General features: G+C 46.5%; 1 protein-coding gene across 1 annotated transcript in view; it reads right to left on the bottom strand.

Moving 5' to 3' along the window:
- STXBP5L (syntaxin binding protein 5L) overlaps positions 1-20137 on the bottom strand; it is a 92035-nt gene extending 71898 nt beyond the window's left edge. Inside the window, exons 1-5 of the mRNA XM_048503574.1 lie at positions 20060-20137; positions 18047-18147; positions 7733-7867; positions 4025-4088; positions 1610-1693 (exon numbers count right to left, since the gene is read on the bottom strand). Coding sequence (XP_048359531.1) covers positions 1610-1693; positions 4025-4088; positions 7733-7867; positions 18047-18117 — 354 coding nt within the window. The 5' untranslated portion in view covers positions 18118-18147; positions 20060-20137. The remainder of the gene's footprint in view (positions 1-1609; positions 1694-4024; positions 4089-7732; positions 7868-18046; positions 18148-20059) is intronic.
- Between the last annotated feature and the right edge of the window lie 1337 nt (positions 20138-21474).

Here is a 21474-nt window from a genome sequence, read left to right as displayed (position 1 = left end):
GAGGGCCGTGGTGCATGGGTCACCATGCCAGCCTTACCGGGCGACGTCTCCTGCCCCCTCCCTCCCCTCATCGCATGGCTTAGGCACAGGCCACGGGTGGGTGGCATGCTCCTGGTGCATGAGGATGGGTCCCCCCTCACCAGGTTCCAGTTCCTGGTGGTGTTCCGGGCGTGCCTGGCCTGGGCTGGGCTGCCGGCCGCTGAATTTGGCCTGCACTCCTTTAGGATAGGAGCCGCCACGGCCGCGGCACAGGATGGTAGAACCCAGGAAGACATCCGCAATTTGGGCAGGTGGCGGTCTGGGGCCTTTTGGGCATACATTCGCCCACACCTGACTTGTTAATTCTTTCCACAGTGCCTCCAGGGACGCCGCAGACTGTCTTTCGACAGGTGTGGGTCGTGGGGCACAGCCTCGTTAACCGTGCTGAGGAATACGCCTGCACTTCGGACTGGGGCCGGCATCTCAGACTCGGGGCGCACGTAAGGATTGTGTGGTTGGGGCAGGGGCACATGCTGTGGTATGAGCTGGAGCCCAAAATAATTGAATATATCTTCCAGTCGGCTACGCCGGACCTATTGGTCATCCATTTGGGGGAGGAGGACCTCCCTGCCAGGTCAGGCCTTGACCTGCGCTGTGCGGTGGCCACCACACTTCGGAGCTTTGCCAGGCATCGGCCTAGCATGACCCTGGTATGGTCTGAGATGGTGCAGCGGGTCCACTGGAGGGGTGCCGTGGATCCCTATGCCGTGGACAGGGCCTGCAGAAAGGTCAATAAGGCGGCCGCCAAGGTGGTCCTCTCCCTTGGGGGAGCGGTAGCGGACCACTCTGAGATCTCCCGGGACAACAGAGACTTCTTTGAGCCGGATGGCATCCGCCTGACCCAATGGGGTTTGGACATGTGGCTCCAGTCCATCCAACACACTCTCCTCCGTTGGTTGCGCTAAGGACAGGCTCAGGCTTGAGGAGCTTGGGCGGTGAGCTGCGAGGGAGGGCAGCTCGTGGCGGGTTTGCAATGGTGTCACACATCTGGGGAGAGAACGAGCCTTCTGGCTAGGGCTCCCAGGCTTGTGCCCTGTTATGGGCCGGGGGGTGGGGCGGGCAGGCTGGCAGGCCGGCAGGCCGGGCCGCTGCCCGACACCCTAGGGAGTGGGGTTGGGTCGGGCCGACAGGCGGCCATGGGCTTAGCCGGTGCCCGACACCCCAGCAAGCAAGGCAGGAGGACGGGCTGGGTGCGGCCTTGGGGCTTAGCCGATGCCCGTCTCCTCAGCATGGGCGGGAAGGGTGGAAGCAAGCAGGAGTGTATCTCTGGGGCTTCTCTTCCCGCCAGTCCCATATGATGGGATGTGATGTGCGACCCGTTTGCCGCCCAGCTCTTTTGTATATAGTTATTGCTGTTATGTTTGATATTTCAATAAACGGGCTGCGGCCCATTCCTTTTCCAGCCTGTCGTCGTGGTGTGTTTATTGTGCAAGTAGGTCTCACCATCTGCAGCAATAGGTAGCTGTATACACTTTAGAAACCAGCCATCTTTTAATGAGTGGAAGTCTTTTTCACACATCTATCTTGCCAATGTCTGGTACTGTTCAAAAACAGAAACAAAACATCATACCTCATCATAATATAGTCTTAAATCTGCTCTCTTGGATCTCAAGTCCCAGAGTACTACTGTTCCATCTTCATAGCCTATCAAGAGCTGAGGAAAAATAGACAAGCGTAAGCAGACCACCAGCTCCAACATGTTATTTAAATGTTTCTTTAGCAAACTAAGTTATATTTAAACTATATATTCTTAGTCTCTCCTTAGCCATGAGTTTACATATCTAAAAGCCATTTCTGTCTATTCAAATTACAATTACATTGTTGTAAACAGTCCAATCCTTCCCAATCTGGCATTACATAGTCATAAAATCGACATTCATACCATTTCCCTCTCTCATAGGCGGTTTCGGCACAGGCTGAAAGCAACGGCTTCAGCCCGGTAAAATACCGTTTTGGCGGGGACCCTTCGCACAGGCGCCGCTGCCAAATTGATGCAGCGGCGCTCTGTGCCCGCCCAAACGGTGTATCCAAAACTCGCTTGGGGAGAGAGTTTTCCTGCAAACGCCGGCTTCCATCCGCTGCCATGCGAATGGCAGCGGGTGGAAGCCGGGGTTTTCCCCTGCCCTCCCCTGACCCAAACGCCTCGTTACCCTCTGCTGGATGCCACATCGCTCTATCGTCGCTCTGAGGAGGGAAGGGGACACGCCCCCTGGTCTCCGGTGCTTCAGCCGTTGCTGTGGCCATGGGGGTGTGTCCCCTTCCCTCCTCAGAGCGACGATAGAGTGAAGCGGCTGCCAGCAGAAGGTAACGAGGCATTTGGGGCCGGGGAGGGGAATACACGGCTGTGCGGAGCTTGCTCCCACAGCTTCGCATCCCATGGGGCTGTTTGTGCGAACGGCCCCAGAGCCTGCATCAGCATGATTAATGCTGATGCAGGGTCTCTCCCTTGGCTGTGCGGAAACTGCCATAGGTTCGGAATCAGATTTTTTTCCCCCAATTCTGTGCTGGTGGGGTGGGGAAGATAAGGTGGTTTTTGGCCATGCAGAAATGGGAGGTGATTTGCTGGGCTTCATTTTTTGGCAGCCAAGGGCCCTTCCCGCACAACCAAAATAAAACATTTTGAGGCAGAAAATAAAACATTTCCTCCAAAGAGTTCCGCATGGTTTTAGGCCAAAATGTTTTATTTCCAATCTCAAAATGTTTTATACGCGTCCTAGATTTTAGCAATTCTTTTTGTGAAAATGTTTTCAAAATGTTGGTCCGTAGAGGGCAGGTCAACCCAATGTTTTCCAATGGGTGGCAGACCCATTTTCTGAGCGGCTAAGATTCTCTTATGTGTGTCTGCATAGCTACAAAGATAGCTCCTCGGTTAAAAAAAATAAATAGAAAAACTGTATAGTTCCAGAATCGGCAGGATCTGCAAGTACAACTATGTACTTTTCGGCTGAAAAGGTAGTCAGGAATGGAGCCCAAAGAGCAAACATCTTTGGGGCTAGCTTCAGCTAATGACGACAGGGAGAATTCCTCAGTTGCTCACAAGTTGAGGGTAAAATTGACCAGAGAGTAAAATGGTCTAGTAAAACAGCCTCTTTTCCCCTCTGATGTCTTTGCTGTCTGAAGTCAGCTTTTCCTAAGATGTCCCCTTATTTTGGGTATGCAAAGTGAAAAGAGGCAATCGTCTCTTTTAAAGATGTCCCACCGATGTCTTTCTTGTGCTGTGTGAAATGGACCATTGAGTTGCTTCAATCAACAGGATAGTGTATCCCAGGGCTCTGCAAACTGTGGCTCTCCAGATGTTCATGGACTATAATTCCCATCAGCCCTGCCACTTGGCCATGCTGGCAGGGGCTGATGGGAACTGTAGTCAATGAACATCTAGAGAGCCACAGTTTGCAGAGCCCTGAAATAAACAATGCATTAAGACTACAGAGGTCTGGCACCTCCAGAGAGAACTGAAGCACAGCATAAATATTAACATGGCACATTAAGTGATGCAAGAACAAGGATTCTAACAGGTTCAGGTTTCATTTATACCTGTTACTGCATTAATTATACTTGAAATTTCAGTTCAATGTTTGCATTGCAACCTTCTGTACGTCGTATCAGTAAATTAAGGAATTAGTTCATTAAGCAGAATAATTAATTCACCGCCTAATTATCTATTCAGAAGACTTTCCTAGGGGTAAGTCCCATGGAATAAAATGGGGCTTACTTCTCAGTAGACCTGCTAAGGGTTTGCCCCCCTGTGCACACACAGCAAAATCTGTTAACTCCAGAATTGATTCCATTTTAAACGAATGCAGTTCTGTTTTAGAGTAGACTAAAGCAGACTGCATAGTTTACAGTATACCATAACCTATTGTATACAGCATTATGGGAGAGATTTTTTTTCACATTTCAGTTGCCTTAGAAAATGGCACAGGCAAAGGGCAAAGCTGCAAAAAAAAAATAAAAGCTCAGAAATGCTTCTCTTCTTCTTACTCACTTTTCCTTCATCTTTCGGGCTGTCGCTCAGGTGCACCACAGGCCCAGGGTGGGTCTTTGTAGACCTGCAAAGAAAAAGAACACTGTTAAAAAACAGAACAAAATAGCTGTTTTGCTCCAACATCCCTTATAATTACAGGAATAATATCTGAAAAAGGTGTTGTTATATAACTAAAATGAGCATAATTCTTGGTATAGGGAAACAGTGGGAAATGTAAACTGAGAAAGGCAGAGGCGTATCTAGGGAGGGGAAACTACGATGCATGCCCTGTTGCCGCTTGAAAGGGGTGGTGCCTGGCCCCCTCTCCTCCAAGAACTCTACTCCACCCCAAATGGGCCCAGCTTTAAACTGTGGGCTCTGCCTCAGAAGTCCATGTGCAACGATTTCAGTGCTTGCCCTATGTACTGTTTTCCACAGATGCAGCCTGGTCCCAGGTAAATTGGGGGAAGGCATTACTGAAAAACAAAAACCACTGAACAGAAAGCCCTTTCTGATGACGAATATGCAGGATTTCTGCAAAGAGAAATGATTAGGTTGGCAGGCCATGCCTGGCAAACTGGGGGAGATTGCAGGGAGCCCAAACATACCTTTTGGGTGTCATCTCAGTGATTATTAGTCCATCATCCCTATGTGATAACATCACTTCCAAGCCACACAGGAAGTGGTGTCATGGTCCTGGCACAATGTTAATCCCACCCACATTTCTTTCCACCACTACCTAGCTGAGCAGTAGAAGTAGGGTTGCCAACCTCCAGGTGCAGCCTGGAGGGTTCCTCAAATTAGAACTGATCACCAGACAGAGATGAGTTCCCTCTGTGAGGTCCTGCCATGTTTTTGTCATCTCTGGCAGTGCCCCCGCTGGTTTCATCTTTGGGTGCTGCCAGCCCCTCCCGGCCTTAAGGCCGGCCTGAAGACCGTGGGCCACCAATATGGGTAGTCTGTTATTATTGGATTGATGCTGCATATTGAACCTTCAATGTTTTTAGATGTTTTTAAGTAATTTATTGGGTTTTTATTGTATTGTGAACCACCTAGAGCCCTTTGGGGATGAGGTGGTATACAAAATCTAAGAAAGAAAGAAAGAAAGAAAGAAAGAAAGAAAGAAAGAAAGAAAGAAAGAAAGAAAGAAAGAAAGAAAGAAAGAAAGAAAGAAAGAAAGAAACAACAAACGAACGAACGAACGAACGAACGAAAGAACGAAAGAACGAAAGAACGAAAGAACGAAAGAACAAAAGAAAGAACAAAAGAAAGAACAAAAGAAAGAAAGAACAAAAGAACGAACGAACGAACGAACGAACGAAAGAAAGAAAGAAAGAAAGAAAGAAAGAAAGAAAGAAAGAAAGAAAGAAAGAACGAACGAACGAACGAACGAACGAACGAACGAACGAACGAAAGAACGAACGAACGAACGAACGAACGAACGAACGAACGAACGAACGAAAGAAAGAAAGAAAGAAAGAAAGAAAGAAAGAAAGAAAGAAAGAAAGAAAGAAAGAAAGAAAGAAAGAAAGAAAGAAAGAAAGAAAGAAAGAAAGAAAGAAAGAAAGAAAGAAAGAAAGAAAATGGCTCCTATGGAAGCTTTATCCTATGGCATTATATTCTGTGGAAGGCCTTCGCCTCCACAAATCCTGCCCACCCCAGACTCCACCTCCAAGTTTCCAGGGATTTCTCAAGCCAGAATTGGCAACTTTAAGCAGAAGAGCTGGAGGGCTGGAAGTTTCCCGAGAAGTACTGTCTCACCCTTTCAAATCTGTGGGGAGTTCTGACAAATAACTAAGTGGGGAAATTTAGTAGACATGACGGTAGGGTTAACAGAAAATCTACGGTTAACAGAAAACCTGTAAAAGTGAAACCAATTTTTAATTTTTGTTCCCACTGCTTCCCTGCAGGGTGCTGCTGACAGCCATAATACAGCTAAAATCACAATTATATACTTGGATTTTCAAAGGCTTTTGACAAAGGCCCTCATTATTTTCAAAGGCTCCAAAATGGAGCAGGTAATGCTGCAAGGTCACACATAAAGGGGACAGAGGCGGCTAAGAGCCTAACAGTCATAAATCAAACCTCTTCCCTACGAGGAAAGGCTACAGCACCGGGCAGCCTTTTAGTTTTGGAAAAGGTGGCTAATGGAGAGCATCATAAAGGATTATAAAACTATGAAAGGCATAAAGAGATTCGGTACAGAATTCGCAGAAGTGAGCATTCGCTTACAATGATATTTCAAGGCTCAGGTAAATTTGGGGGGAGGGAATAATCTGCTCATTAGCAAATGATAACTAGAAAAAGCTTCCGTGTTCAAAGGCAATGTACCTCTGAAGACCAGGAACAAGCAATCAGAGGCTCATTCCGCACATGCAGAATAATGCACTTTCAAACTGCTTTCAGTGCTCTTTGAAGCTGTGCGGAATGGCAAAATCCACTTGCAAACTGTTGTGAAAGTGGTTTGAAAATGCATTGTTTTGTGTGTGCGGAAGGGGCCAGAGAGATCCAATGGCATCATGCCCTGCCTATAGACTTTCCAGAAGACAATGGGTGACCCAGTGGTGGGATTCAGCCGGTTCGCACCGGTTCAGCGGTAGCTAACTGGCTGAATCCCACCAGGGAGGGTGAGCAAGGGGCCTTTCTGAGCCCTGCAGCGCTCCAGAGTTCTGAAAGGCCCGTCGTTGGCTCTTCCCTGGAAGAGCAAACGAGGGACCTTTGTGAGTCCCAGAGCTGGCTCTCTCCTGGAAGGACGAGCAAGGGGGCTTTCTAAGCCCCGGAGTTCTCGGGGCTCAGAAAGGCCCCTCACTCGCCCTTCCAGACCAAGCCGCAGCCATTGCCTTCCCCCACCTCCCCCCACCAGCCATGTTCCTCCGCAGCAGCCAGGTAAGTGGGGGGGGGGGCAGCGGGGGGAGAGTGGCAGTGGGGCAAACCATTGGCTAAATTAATTTAATGCCACCATTGGGGTGACCCATCTTTTAAAATAACGCTGGACTAGATGCACCCTTCATCTGATCCACCAGATCTAAGGTGTTGCAGAACAGGAGAATAGAGAAGTTCAGGTGGCCAACACACAAAATCTGGAATTAGGGGAAAGAGCAAGAACAATGCAGATTTCAGTGAAGAAGATTAGGTGATTTCACCCCCTTCCTGTTCCTATGGCTCCCCTACCCCACCCACAAGGCTGTTCATTTGCATGGGTCCCATGGTCAAAAAAATAATTTATCTGGGGATCAGAGGAGGAGGTGGGAAGAACATTGGCATATACCTGGATACAAGGCACCTCCATTTCCAAATTGAAATGTTGATGTCCTCTCCATACTAGTAGTAATACAGGTCTTTATAATCTCAAGGTAGATGTCCAAATCCACCCAGAGAGATAACTGAGTAAGCATGCTTCCAGTTGCATAAATATCTATATATCCATATATCTATATGCATATCTATACATCACTTGCTGAATCGGAGCTGCGGGAATAAATCAAATGTGCATCCAAATACACACTGGAATGCCTATCAAAATGCACCTGCCCTCTACATATGTTGCGTTTCTTTCAATAAAACAAGCGTTCAAATGTTCACATAGCACAACTAGTCACACGTAAATATTTTTTAAAAGTATACTTAGAGCTGGACATACCCTGAAGAAGCATACAAAATACAGTAACAAAGCCAGGCAAAAATATATCAGCAATATAAAGAGGTGTTGGCGAACAGCCCCAAACTTACAGCTCTATAGCCTTGTTCCACATGATCACATATCCAGAAAGGATGAAAGATTCAATATTTACAATATGAGTGTTTCCCCGCTCTGTCCCTACGTACAGCCATTTGCTTTGGAAAGGCAAGTGACAGAATGTAATCCTACAGAAGGGAGACATAACAAAGTTACACAGAACAATCACAAGGTGCAAATATCATATCAGAGAGTACCTGCTGAAACAGCGGGGTTTTTTTTCCAGTTAAGTACTTGGAAAGACAGCCCTGAACAAGATGGCTCAGGCTAGCCCAATCTTGTCACATCTCCGAAGCTCAGCAGATTTGACCTTGGCAAGTATTTGGACAGGAGGCTTCCAAGGAATACCAGGGTTGTGACTTGGAGGAAGATAATGGCATACTACCTCTGAATGTCTCTTGCTTTGAAAATCCCACCAGGGGTCACCATAAGTCAGATATGACTTGTGTAAGGCTGTACACACTCAAACAAAGTCGACTTTATGGAAAAGGAACAAACTTTATTGGCTATTCAGAGAGAGGTTCAATAGAACTATCCCTGAGACTGCATGATGTCTGTTGCTACAAGTAGAGTTACCAGACTGTTGGGGAGAAGCAGTAAACACTGCCACATACTTGTATAATAGAAGGTTGTGCTTACACATATGTTCCCTAAGAGAAAAGAGGAAAGCTAGATCCAAGAGCAAAGCTTGGAACACTGGTTGGCTAGAACCAACATCTATCTGGTCACTCATCTGCTCGTCACTGCTCGCTCGCTCGCTCGCTCGCTCGCCCTCGCTCGCTCGCTTTGTTTGTTTATTTAATATGCCGCCCCCTCCCCAAAGGGCTCTGGGCGGTGTACAACATAAAACCATAGATAAAAACACCAGAACAAGACTTCCATAAATATAATAAAACAACGGTTGTGTCCTAAGATGGCCTCCCACCTAAACCTAATCCTCCTAGGAGGGGGAGGGAGAGGTAGCGGGTCCTGATGCTATTAAGGACCCATACATCCCAGTAATGGGTCCCGATGATATTGGGGAGGGGGGCACACTCAGCGGCTGGCTTTCTCCAAAAGATCCGGGTGGAACAAATCTCCAGTCTTGCAGGCACCAAGTGGAAATCACCAAGATCCAGCAGCAGGGCCCGCGACAGCTGGAGGAAGAGGTGCGGTTCCACCTGTAAGCAGGGGCTAGCCAGAGTCATAGAAGTCCCTGGGCCCGGAAAGTGGAGCTGCCAGCCACATCATGGGCTGAGGGGAGCCAGTGGATCTCCAGTAGGTTGGCCTTCTGCGTAAACGCAGAGGCTCTAGAGAAATTTTTGGGACATAGGGGGTAATGCGGTCCCGAAGGTACGAGGGTCCCAAGGGTATTGCATATTGAACCTCGAAACTTGTAATATAGAAATCCTGAATGCTGTTTACATGAATAAGAGCAATTTTCTTGTAGTGGGAGAACCCAGTCAAGAGGCAGTGAGCCATCTGCTGTACCCAGAGCCCAGCTGGAGGATGCCCAGTCAGAAGGGGTGGCAGAACAGGCCAGGCCAAAAGAAGGACAGATCTCACCTACTGTAAGAAAGTCAGAGAGAGCTAACAAGGGAGTTATGCTCAAGAGATACAGTGTTTGTTATGCAAATTTGAGACTGATCCCATGAGCTGGAAGGATCAACAACAGAGTCTGAATGTGTCTCTTCCTGTAGTGCATGCAAAGAGATGGAATGGATCATTTGTCTTCTGAAGGACTTTGGCGTAGATGAATCTGAGCCAATCACCCTGTTTGAGGACAATCAAGCCTGCATAACTCTAGTGAAGAGTAAAAGCATCAAGAAAAGAAACAAGCATATTGTGATCAAGATTGCTTCTGTGAGAGACATGTTGCAGGAGGGACTGACTGATATCAAGTATTTATTTCTTTATATTCATTCATTCATTCATTCATTTGACTTTATTTATTTATTTATTTATTCATTCATTCATTAGACTGGAGCAGCAGTGGCATAGTGGTTAAGAGCAGGTGCATTCTAATCTGGAGGAACCGGGTTTGATTCCCCACTTTGCCGCCTGAGCTGTGGAGTCTTATCTGGGGAATTCAGATTAGCCTGTGCACTCCAACACACGCCAGTTGGGCGACCTTGGGCTAGTCACAACTTTTCGGAGCTCTCTCAGCCCCACCCACCTCACAGGGTGTTTGTTGTCAGGGGAGGAAGGAAAGGAGATTGTAAGCCCCTTTGAGTCTCCCATAAGAGAGAAAGGGGGGATATAAATCCAAACTACTACTACTACTACTAGTAGTAGTAGTAGTAGTAGTAGTACTCTTCCTCTTCCTCTTCCTCTTCTTCTTCTTCTTCCACTTCTACTTCTTAATAAACTGCGCTCTCCCGAAGGGCTCAGAGCAGTGTACAGATCAGAAAATAACAAAACAAAACAAAACATTGAATAATATAATTAAAATACATAAAACCAAAAAAATCAGTAGCCGCAATACAGCCCACCCACAATTTAGTGGATGGCATCCGGTCCTAACCCTTCCTTCAGGGGAAATGGTGGCTGAAATCCTTACTAGGCCACTAACCAAGATGAAATTGGAGAATCTTCATGATAAATGGTGTTCGCACGTTTTGCGTGACTGACACTTGAGACGGGGTTACCAGCTGGTTAGCGGATATATAAGCACATGTATTACTTTTGTCTGTCTTGTTCATGAGTTGTCCTTGTGATAGATTATGGTCACACTTTGTTATTATATGAGCACTTTCCATCCTATTATTGGTAGCTTTTTCAGGAGTCTGGGAGTGGTAGGTATACTCTTGGTTTGACTACATACCACTAAATCACGGCTTGCTTTCTTGAAGCCCTTCTCCTTCCCTAGCAGAGTCCACCACTCAGAATCTAAGATTTGCCGAGGAGAAACATGTTTGGGAAAAAGGGGAAGTAAAGGGTGGGCAGAGAAACTGTTCTCTCCTCCGCCTGGTTTGCTGTGAAAACGGGTTCAGTTCACTCCTCTTTCTTTACGACTGGAGAGGTTCCATATTTCAACACATGCTTGTCACGCCGAGTTTGACTGGCCCATCTGTCGCCTCGCTCCGGGTGACATGCAGAACGTATTGTATTTATTTGTTTTTATTTAAAACATTTTGGAGCATGGTTCTTCGAGATGTAATGTCTAAAGCAAAATAATGCAGGGAGGCAGATTTTTTAAAAATGGGTTGAACGCAGCATGGATGTCTTAGATTTTCCTGCCTTGAGTATAATTGTCATGGAAATGAAGTATTTTGAATTCTCAGGCCACAGTTCTGAACCAACAGAACACTGGCATACGCAAGGGGCTTTTTAAGGTGCCACCGCTCCTTCAAAAGATGTTACTAACGGCATGAGCCAAAAAGCCACACGAAAAGGGCTGACGATTGTCCTTGAGAATTGTGTCGGTTGCTGTGCCACAAACTCATTTTTATTTTTTAAAAAAGCAAAGCTGTTGGCATCAGCATCGCAAGTATTTCTTTTGAATATTTAAGAATCTAATTAGAATTAGATCCAAATATCTCATGATTTCAACCTCAAAGTCATTACTGGCAATTAAAGGAAAATAATTACCTCACAAAAAGTAAAAAAAAAAAAAATTATTTATCTACTCAATTGCTGCACCCAACCGCTACCAAGTTTTAAGGATCGGTAACTGTTTTAAGGATCTCTTTATATATTCCCTTTTTCATACCCCATTCTTCACTGCAGACGCACTGCTGCCAAGAGGCAGCATGGAGCCTCTTGCCCCGGGCTTGTGCCGGTGTGGGGGCGTGGTGTGGACATGGTGTGGCGCGATAGGGGTGCAGGGAACACATGTGCCTCAGGCACAGTTTCCCCTCGCTACGGCTCTGCTTGACTTAAACTATTTTAGGTCCCTGAAAACAGGGGCAAGTTGATTTTTGCCCATTAAAATATGCATGATCACATCAGTACCAGGGTTCTAAACCTGCGAGAAACCTACTGCTTCAGGAGGTCCATGAACCAGGTTTAGAAAAAAATGAATTTTTTTTTCAAATTGGTTTCCTTCCTGTTACTTGGAAAATTGTCTTTGTGGGAAAAACACCCTTTTATGTCAAACTTGGTGTGATTCTGCACGGGTCAAGGGAAAAAGGTTGAAACGCTTTTAAAAAGCATGGGGGGTGGTGTAGTGGTGGAATCCAATAATTTTAGTAACAGGTTCCCATGGTGGTGGGATTCAAACAGTGGCATAGTGCCAATGGGGCTGGGGGGGGGCACGACATGGGCGTGGCCGGGCATTCCGGGGGCGGGGCATTAATAATTTCTCTGTTACTGTAAAAAACTCTTACTGTTAAAAAAAAGTTCCTAATTTCCAGCTGGTATCTTTCTGTCCATAAGTTAAACTCAATATAGCAAGTCCTATCGTCTACTGCCAACAGAAACAACCACTTCTCCTCTAATTGACTGCCTGTCAAATACTTAATACTTTCAAATACTTAATTTTGTTTCTAGAAATCAAAAGGAGGATACTTTCTTTAAACAAGGAACTTTACCATATTTCTAAAACATGTTTTTTAAAACAGCCCAACAGGGAGAATTATCCCGTTTTCTACCTTCGCTAACCAGCCACATAGGAAATAACAGGACTTTATGATTTTTGGACCTAATGGAATTTCTAATGGAAAAGCAGACCCAATTAGTAACTCCCTCTTTGCACACACAAATAATTAGTAACCCACTCTCGGGAACTGGTGAGAACCTGCTGGATCCCACCTCTGGGGTGGTGGTGGTTCCCACAGAATTTGTCCTCCACATGCTTCTAACCCATTTTATTGGCCAGAACCTGGGTTAAATGAAAGTTGCTAAATTAGTGACTTCCCCCGCCCCTTTAACCTGTTTTGCAAATGCTTCCTGCTTGTCTGTGCAAACTACAGCAAGCAGGAAGCATTCGATCCCCACCTCCTTCCGTCCACCATTATGGTGGATTCCACAGGCAGTTGACATTACAGTGGATACTCTGTGGATAATAGGCGGATGCCATGCTGTGCAGATATGGTTCTCAGGGTGAGGATGGATTCTTAGGCGGGATTCTCAGATGGGGGATTCTCAGTGTGGAATCTCACACAGAAGATTCTGGAGGGTGGATTCTTGGGTAGGGAGATTCTTGGATGTGCAGTTCGCACGGAAACACTGTGCTTCTGTGCAAACTGTCTTGCCTCCTGCCTCCGGGATCCCAGCGAACCTCCCTGATCCCTGCACCCACCACACAAATGGAGCTACAAGCAACCAAAATGGGTTCCATGAACATATGTTGCCTGTGTGGAATCAGCCTACGTCATTAAGGTGCTGTTTAACTCTGGACAATCATCGTTGTTGTCCTGTTATGCTATTTTTCTGGGGGAGTGTCCATAGCTTTCATAAGATTCTCAAAAGGGTACATAAGCCTAGAAAGGATAAGAATGTTGATGTGTCAGAAAGGGATATCGAGTCACAGCTGGTTTATGGCGACCCCAAAGGGTTTTCATAGAATCATAGAATCATAGGGCGATTCCGCACATGAATAAAATACGTTCGACCCAGTTCCCTGAGAAGGGTACTAACCTAGGTCGAAGCCATTGTTGTTCCCCACTGCAACCAGCTTGATCCCAGCTCAGAGGGTGGAATCATCCTGTGCCTCTTTGCTGCTCCATTCTGATTGGCTACTGTTCTATGGCCATGTTCCGTCTAACCCCACACATGTTATAAAAAAACTGCCACAGGAATGGAGGGACGAAGGTGGCGTTTTTTGATTGGCCAGCTGTACGCATGCCTGAAACACTCAGCTGTGATTGGCTGAATGCGGGACTCCTGGCACCAGAGATTCCGCACTTTACTGGAATCGAGCTGAGTTTGAGCGTGGTTCCCTGAAAAAGTAGTAGTTCCCAACTGGAGTCGGAAATTTGACCGTTACACGGGGTGAAACTGGTACAAAACCACGTAGATCCCAGTGGTTGTGTGGAGCACTTAGGTCGAAAGCAGCTCGAACTTAGGTTGATAACTCAAGTGCGGAATCGACCATAGAGTTGGAAGAGACCACAAGGGCCATCAAGTCCAACCCCCTGCAATGCAGGAACAAAAGAGATGTTTCAAGACAAGAGACACTCAGAGGTGGTTTGCCATTGCCTGTTTCCATGTCATGACCCTGGTGTTCCTTGGAGGCTTCCTATCCAAACGTTAGCCAAGGCTGGCCTTGCGTAGCTTCCAAGATCTGATGAGATAAGGCTAGCCTGAGTTATCCAGGTCAAGGTGCCCTACACTGAGAGAGGCGTATAAATGACAACACGCATTGTTTTTTTAAAAAAAATTCTGAGAGAAGCAGCATCAACCATCAATTTAAGCCTCCAAATGTCTGGTCTTCCTCACCCTTCTATGGGTTGGATGCTGCTGTCGGCCTGATTATCCATTAAGAAGAGTTTGGATTTATACCCTGCTTTTCTCAGTTGTAAAGCAAACTCTCAAAGCAAGCTCTTTCCCTTCCTCTCCCTACAATAGCACTTTGTGAGGTAGGTGGGTTCTGAGAGAGTTCTGAGAGGACTATGACTACCAGCAGGTTTCATGTGTAGGAGCAGGGAAACAAATTCAGTGAAGTCGTTACGACGACGCAATGAAGAGACAAGACGCAGCGATATCCGGAAACCGGTGGAGAGAAGCCAGCGGCTAATCTAGCTGATCTGGCTAGTCTCCCGAGCTGGGGTCCCTGGCACCTTTATTAAGGGTTTGGGAAGGCGGGAGAGCGGGAGAAAGTTGCGCAATTCATGACTCAGCGAAGGGCTGCGTACGTGCAGGGAGAAACGTTCCTGTCTGGGTCGAATCCACATTCAGGTATCTTGTGACCCGGGTGTCTGGGGGATCTCGTGATGTGCGTACGTGTGAGCCCAGGAGGGGACAGATGGCGCAGGCATTCCTGTGCACTTTCTGAAGCTCTACTGGGTTCGCTAATGCACCCCTACATCTCAGTTCACCAGATTAAAGTACACAACTCATGTGGAGGAGCGGGGAATCGAACCCTGTTCTCAATATTAGAGTCCACTGCTCTTAATCTGGCTCTCACGGGTTCTTAATATCCTCACAAGTGTCTGAAGGCCAAACGATAGATATGACAAAGGAAGAGGAAGCCTTGAGAAACTTGTCGACGAGAAACTTTGTCCTTCTTTGAGGGTTCTGTTTATGCGCAACTAATCCATTGCCTTGGCAACCGGAGCCAGGATGAGCAGAAAATGGGTTGTGTGGGAGGGAAACCTGATGGAGGCACAGAAGTGGAGCATCATCATCTAAGGAGACCTTGCCCAGACTACTGAAAACATTTTTTAAAAAATGTGTGACACGAACCGCTAAGCAATTACAGACAAGGGAGCACGGAAATCAAGGCGCTGTTATGTACTTTCAGATGTCAGAAATTCGTGATCCGGACCAAGGAGAGGGGTAGGGAATGGAAAACACTGACGGAAATGGCTTGTGAGCCACATTTTTGGGAAAAGCAAGTTTGGTTATCTCCCCAGTATTCAGTGACAAGATTGTGACCACCACAGGGGCAAGCTAGATGTTACCATGGCACAGCTAGCTTGGCCAGAATGTAGGCTATGCCAATTTTCTGTAAAGCAAAGTGTTGGGTGGGGATCTATTAGAGGTGAGGGAGACGTACAGAACCCTTTCCCCAGGTCGTTTCCCCACTTACCTGCTGCTGCGCGCTACTCTCCCCAAGTAGCGTGGGGTCCCCCAGCACTCCCCACTACAGGGGCGGCGACAACGCAACCGCCCCGACGCTGCCGCTGTCGCGCCACCTCAGCACGCGTCATTCTTGGCGCTTCTCAAAACGGCGCCTTTTGATGACCCCCGCACAGAGAGCGCGGGGTCGTGGGGAAGCCCAGAAGCGCTCCAGAAATGACGCGCGCTGGGGGTAGCGCGCAGCAACCTTTGGTCAAGGTAAGTGGGGAAACGACCCCAGTCAAACTTTTCAATCCAAAACAGCTTCTCCTCAGTCATTTGTCCTTCCATTTATTTGTCCCCCACCCCACCCTAGCAGCTTTTCCACACACAGGAAAAAAAGATATCGTGGTCATGTAACACCGATTCTGAAACATCTGCACCGGCTGCCACTCAAGTTCCGGTGTCATCTTCAAAGTTTTGGTATTGACCTTCAAGACCTTACGTAATTTTGGACCTGCATAGCTTCATGACCACCTCTCCCCATATTGACCTCCAAGCAGTGGTGGGATTCAAATAATTTAACCACTAGTTCTGGTGGTGGAATTCAAATTATTTATTTGTTTGTTTGTTTGTTTGTTTGTTTATTGGTTTTTTATACCGCTCTACCCCCAAAGGGATCTGAGCGGTGTACAACATAATTTCGTCTACACAGTGTACAATAACCCATATAAACAACCCCATTAAAATTAGATTAAAACACAGCGATAAAATTAACAAAGATGACGTCCCGCAATACCCCAATTAAAACCCTCCCAGAGGGGGGAAGCAAAACAAAAAGTGGGTCCCATAGATGATCATGGGAACTCCAAACCGGAGGAAAAATTTAACAACTGGTTGTTTACAGGCACCATTTTAACAACCGGTTCTGCCGAAGTGGTGCGAACCGGCTGAATCCCACCACTGCCTCCAAGCCCCCTCCGCTCGGTGGAGGGGAAACATTTTGTCAGTCCCCGCCCCAAGAGACATCCGATTGGCTTTGACAGGAGCCAGGGTTTTTTCGCCCCTGGGTCCAGCCTGGTGGAACAAATTGCCAGCCAAGGTTAGAGCCCTGCGGGAGCTATCTTTATTCCACAGGGCTTGTAAAACCTGGTTCCACCAGGCCTTTACCAATTAGCCAGCTGGCACCAACAGCTCCTCTCGGCCTCTGGAACGGGGAGGGGGGGGGAGTGGGAATGAGATTATTTGATTCTTTATGACGCTCATCTATTTTATACATTATATATTAATCACCTGGCCCAGATCTAATGCCCCCAGATTTTTATAAAGCATTTCCGGACTGGTGGGCCTCTCTGGCCCTTTCCCCACTTACCCTTGTCGGAGGGTTGCTGCGCGCAATTCTCAGCGCGTGCAATTCCTGGCGCGCGCCCCAGCTTCCCCACGATCCCGCGCTCTGCAAAAGGCGCCATTTGAAAAGGCGCCATTTGAAAAGGCTTAGGAATTACGCATGCTGAGGGGGGGGGGGGGAGGCGAGAGGTCGGTATGGCTAAGTGCTCTTGCCGCCCCTGAAGTGGGGAGTGCAGCTGGACCCCGCGCTACTTTAGGAGAGTAGCGCGGGGCTTAAGGTAAGTGGGGAAAGAGCCTCTGTTTACTATGGTTGATAGTTCAGGTACTGTCCCGGGGTCTTGGGTAAATGCAATAATAAGACCAATATTCAAAAAGGGTGACCACATGTCACCGGCTAATTACAGACCCATTAGTCTTTTATCTGTCTCTGGTAAACTTTATGCCAAACCTCTGTTAAACAGGCTTTGTACATGGATTAATGATGGAAAAATCATTCACCTCGAGCAAATAGGGTTTAAAAAAGGCTGCTCTATGCTTGACCACTGTACGATCCTCAACCTCCTGTTATTAAAATACCAAAAAAAGGGCGCGATCTAAGATCTCTTTGCTGCCTTTTTGGACCTGAAAAGTGCCTTTGACTCAGTTGTTAGAGAGTTGCTATGGCTTAAGCTAGCAGAGATGGGAATCGATCTTAGATAGGGTGGGATAAAAATGTGACAAACAAACAAACAAATAAACAAACAAACAACTGTGGCCGTCAACTCACAATGGACTCATGGCACTCCAACACCATGGGGTTTTCAAGGCAAGAGATCAGCTGAGGTGATTTGGCATTTTCTCCCTCTGTGTAGCCGCCCCAGTTTTCCAAAGTGGTCTTCCATCCAAGGACTGACAGTGGTCAACGCTGCTTAGTTTCCAAACTCTAGTGATCTTTGGGCTGGGTGATTTTGGGCCAACAGCAGAAGGGAAAATAGTTATGCAGCCCTCTCCTCCTTGCCTACCGTACACTGAATCGGTCAGCCTCTTGTGGTCACTTTTCAGAAGAGGGAAATGTTCGTACTTCTCCTGTGCACAATTTAGATTGGTCCTCAGGACAAATTACCCAAGGCAGGTTCTTGAGATCTTTTTTTACTTACTTTTGCTTGTCACGAGGAGGCAAAAAAGAAGTGACCTCAGCCCGGAAGGACAGTGAACACTTCAGCCTGTCTGCTTCTGCTTTGTACAGGAAATGCTACACATTTATTTGCACACGTGTAAATTAAGGCGGTTTCTGCATTCACTGAATTAAATGCGCACATTTGCTTTTCGTTCAGCCTTACCGTTCTCGAGTAAATTTTAGAGAATGAAGAATTGCCGGCCGTTTCTGTCTGAGATTCCACAAATGGAGCATGTCGTCTGAGCTCGCGCTGACCAAAGCGCCCTGTTAAATTAGCAAAGCGTGAGAGTGACCAAGATTTACTACAAGCATACAGCCTCACAGTAGAATCTGGGTACCGCTAAGTGCTTGACAACAACACTACATGCGAAAGGGATCTGGGAGCCTTACTAGACCGCAAACTGAACATGAGTTATCAGTGGGATGCTGCGGCCAAGAAAGCCAATGCGATTCTGGGCTGTATCACTAGGAGTATAGTGTCTAGATCAAGGGATGTAATTGTACCTCTCTATTCTGCATTGGTTAGACCTCACCTGGAATGTTGTGTACAGTTCTGGGCAGCGAAATTCAAACCAGTCCAGGGGACAGGCTTAGGGAGCTGGGTATGTTTAGTTTGGTGAAGAGAAGAAGAAGAAGAAGAAGAAGAAGAAGAAGAAGAAGAAGAAGAGGAGGAGGAGGAGGAGGAGGAGGAGGAGGAGGAGGAGGAGGAGGAGGAGGAGCAGTTTGGATTTATATCCCCCCTTTCTCTCCTGCAGGAGACTCTTGGGGCTGCCAATCTGGTTGCTCTTCCCCACAACAACAAACACCCTGTGAGGTAGGTGGGCTTTCTGGGAGAGCCCTCGAGAAGCTGTGACTCAGCCTGTTCTCCCAGCTGAAGCAGGGAGTGCACAGGCTAATCTGAATTCCCCAGATAAGCCTCCACAGCTCAAGTGGCAGAGCGGGGAATCAGACCTGGTTCCTCCAGATTAGAATGCACCTGCTTTTAACCACTACGCCACTGCTGGTGACATGATAGCCTTGTTTAGGTATTTGAAGGCATGTCATGTTGATGAGGGAGCAAGCTTGTTTTCTGCTGCTCCAGAGACTAGGACCAGGGGTAATGGGTTCGAGGTGAAGGAGAAGAGATTCCACCTAAACCGCAGGAAAAACTTCCTGACAGCAAGGGCTGTTCGACAGTGGAATGCACTATCTAGGAGTGTGGTGGAGTCTCCTTCTTTGGAGGTTTTTAAACAGAGGCTGGATGACCATCTGTCAGGAGTGCTTTGATTATGTGTTCCTGCGTTGCAGGGGGTTGGACTTGATGGCCCTTGGAGTCTCTTCCAACTCTATAATTGGATGGCAAAAGAACTTCCAGTGATGTAGCCCAGTTTGTGTTTTTGTAAACAAATACAGGAGAGCAGGTGGACAGGAGACCCTTAATTCCTCTAATTCCTATAGAGGAATGTTAAAATAAGTTTTACTTCATATTTTAACTTTCTAATCTCTTTGTAAATAATCTGGAATTTGGCTTTTTATTAATTGTTGTTTTACTGGTTGTTAACTGTAAATAAACTACCAGAGACTTCAACAAGCAAGCTGTGGAGCTGGCAGTGAAAATCTCTTCACATGTAAACAGAGAAACACAGGGAGACCACACTACAGCCCCACGATGCACCTAAAAACCCTGAAGTAAGTGTTCAGTACATAATAGGCCTCCCTCTGATGCTACCACTTTCTATTAGCAGATAAAAATGCTCCTCGGCATTCTATGACAGCAAATTGGTCCACAATAGTGTTGCCAGCTCAAGATTTAAAAACTCCTGGAGATCTTGGGGTGGAGTTTAGAGAAGGTGGGACCGAGGGAGGGACCTCAGCCAGATATAATGCCATAGAGCCCAACCTCTGAAGCGGCCATATTCTCCAGGCAGACAGATCCTTGTTGCAGGTCAGTGTTCATGAAGACACCACAACATCATCACCAGAAGGAAGTATACAGAGAAATAACAGGTGCATTCAATAAATGCTGCAATTTTGGCTGTCCCTCCATCTTACCAAGATCCCGCCCGCCCTAACCCAATACACAGATTTCACACAATTCAGCCAGATAACGTTTTATTCTCTTTAAATGAAAGCAAAAGGGCTCCTGCCCTTTACGTGACTGCCGCTAAAGATCTGCATCCAGTAAACATAGTCTTACCTCATTAATTAAAAACTGAAGTTGCACAACGGCAGCGCCGCTTTCATGTTGGCAGTAACAATCAACACCCGGTCGGCCCAATCTGTTAAGAGTCAAAGTCAAGGATCAGTTTGCCTGGGCTGAGAGCTGGAATAACAGCAAAACACAGGTCACGGCAGTCAACCATCATCATCATCATCTACTCACTTTACTATCATCATCATCGTCATCAATATCACCATCGTATCACTACTCACTACTCATCATTTATTATTATTATTATTATTAGCTTATTATTATTGTTGGTTTGCTATTGCTATTAAGCATAGGTATTCTACAGCCGCCAGATCTCCATTGGTTGTTGGCGTTCATGACAATTCGAGCCTCACCCAGAGGCCTAGGAAGTTGTAATGTATCGGCGTAGTATTCGTGCGGATCCCAGCAGGGCTGCCTTCTGAATTTGACAGATGTTAATTTTGTCAATTCAAAGATGTTTCAAGTGCTGCCCTAGTGTTTTTTGGATGGCGCCCAGCGTGCCGATTACCACTGGGATGTATTATTATTGTAGATTTCACAGCTGCCAGATCTTTAGCTGGTTGTTGGCCTTCATTACAATTCGAGCCTCACCCAGAAGCCTAGGAAGTTGTAATGTATCGGTATGATGATGATGATGATGATGATGATGATGATGATTATTATTATTATTATTATTATTATTAAAAACAGAACAGAAGCCAACCATACAAGAAGGTACCATATTTATAACTGGCAAACTGCTTTGCAGATGAGATAAATATACATCTTTTGCTCCATGCCATCAGGCCAAACTCTCGTACGGTGGAACAAATCTGCAACGACACACGAAACAAGCTAGCTAGCGCAGACAAAAAGGCAGCTGGGCAGGGTTGCAATTCTTCAGGCGCCTACTTCTATCTGAAATGGTCCTCCGTTTTCAGCCTCCGGGAGAGCAAATAATATGCAAGATTAGAGAAATCAGAGGACATGAAGCCCCAGTCAGTTCCAAACTGATCCTTCTTCCTGGCAGCCAGAAAGAGGCTGTGTATTATTTGAAAACTTTTAAAGATTGATTTAAAATGTTGATAGCCCACCCTCTGGACAACAGTTTAGATTTTATAACTTTGACAACATTAAAAAGACAAACCAGATCTTAAAAATAAACCCTCGGTACCAAATAGGAAAAACTCGGCCCTAAACCATACAGCAACGTCAGTGTCGACAATGTCAATAATCCAAATAAACTGGAATGTCTTCTGAAAAGGCCAAGTTTTACAAGCCGTTCGAAAGCTGGATAGGTAAAGGAATTTGACATTCAGTCTTTGAAAGGCTGCGCCAGAACAAAGGAATTCAATCCCTGATAAACCGGTGGGACTTCCCAAGAGAAAAGGACAAGTTACAAGTACTGATGCGGACAAAAT

The sequence above is a fragment of the Sphaerodactylus townsendi genome, linkage group LG07 (assembly GCF_021028975.2).
Source record: "Sphaerodactylus townsendi isolate TG3544 linkage group LG07, MPM_Stown_v2.3, whole genome shotgun sequence".
Lineage (NCBI taxonomy): Eukaryota > Metazoa > Chordata > Lepidosauria > Squamata > Sphaerodactylidae > Sphaerodactylus > Sphaerodactylus townsendi.
Note: the sequence above shows the minus strand (reverse complement) of the source record. Positions and strands in the feature narration are given on the sequence as shown.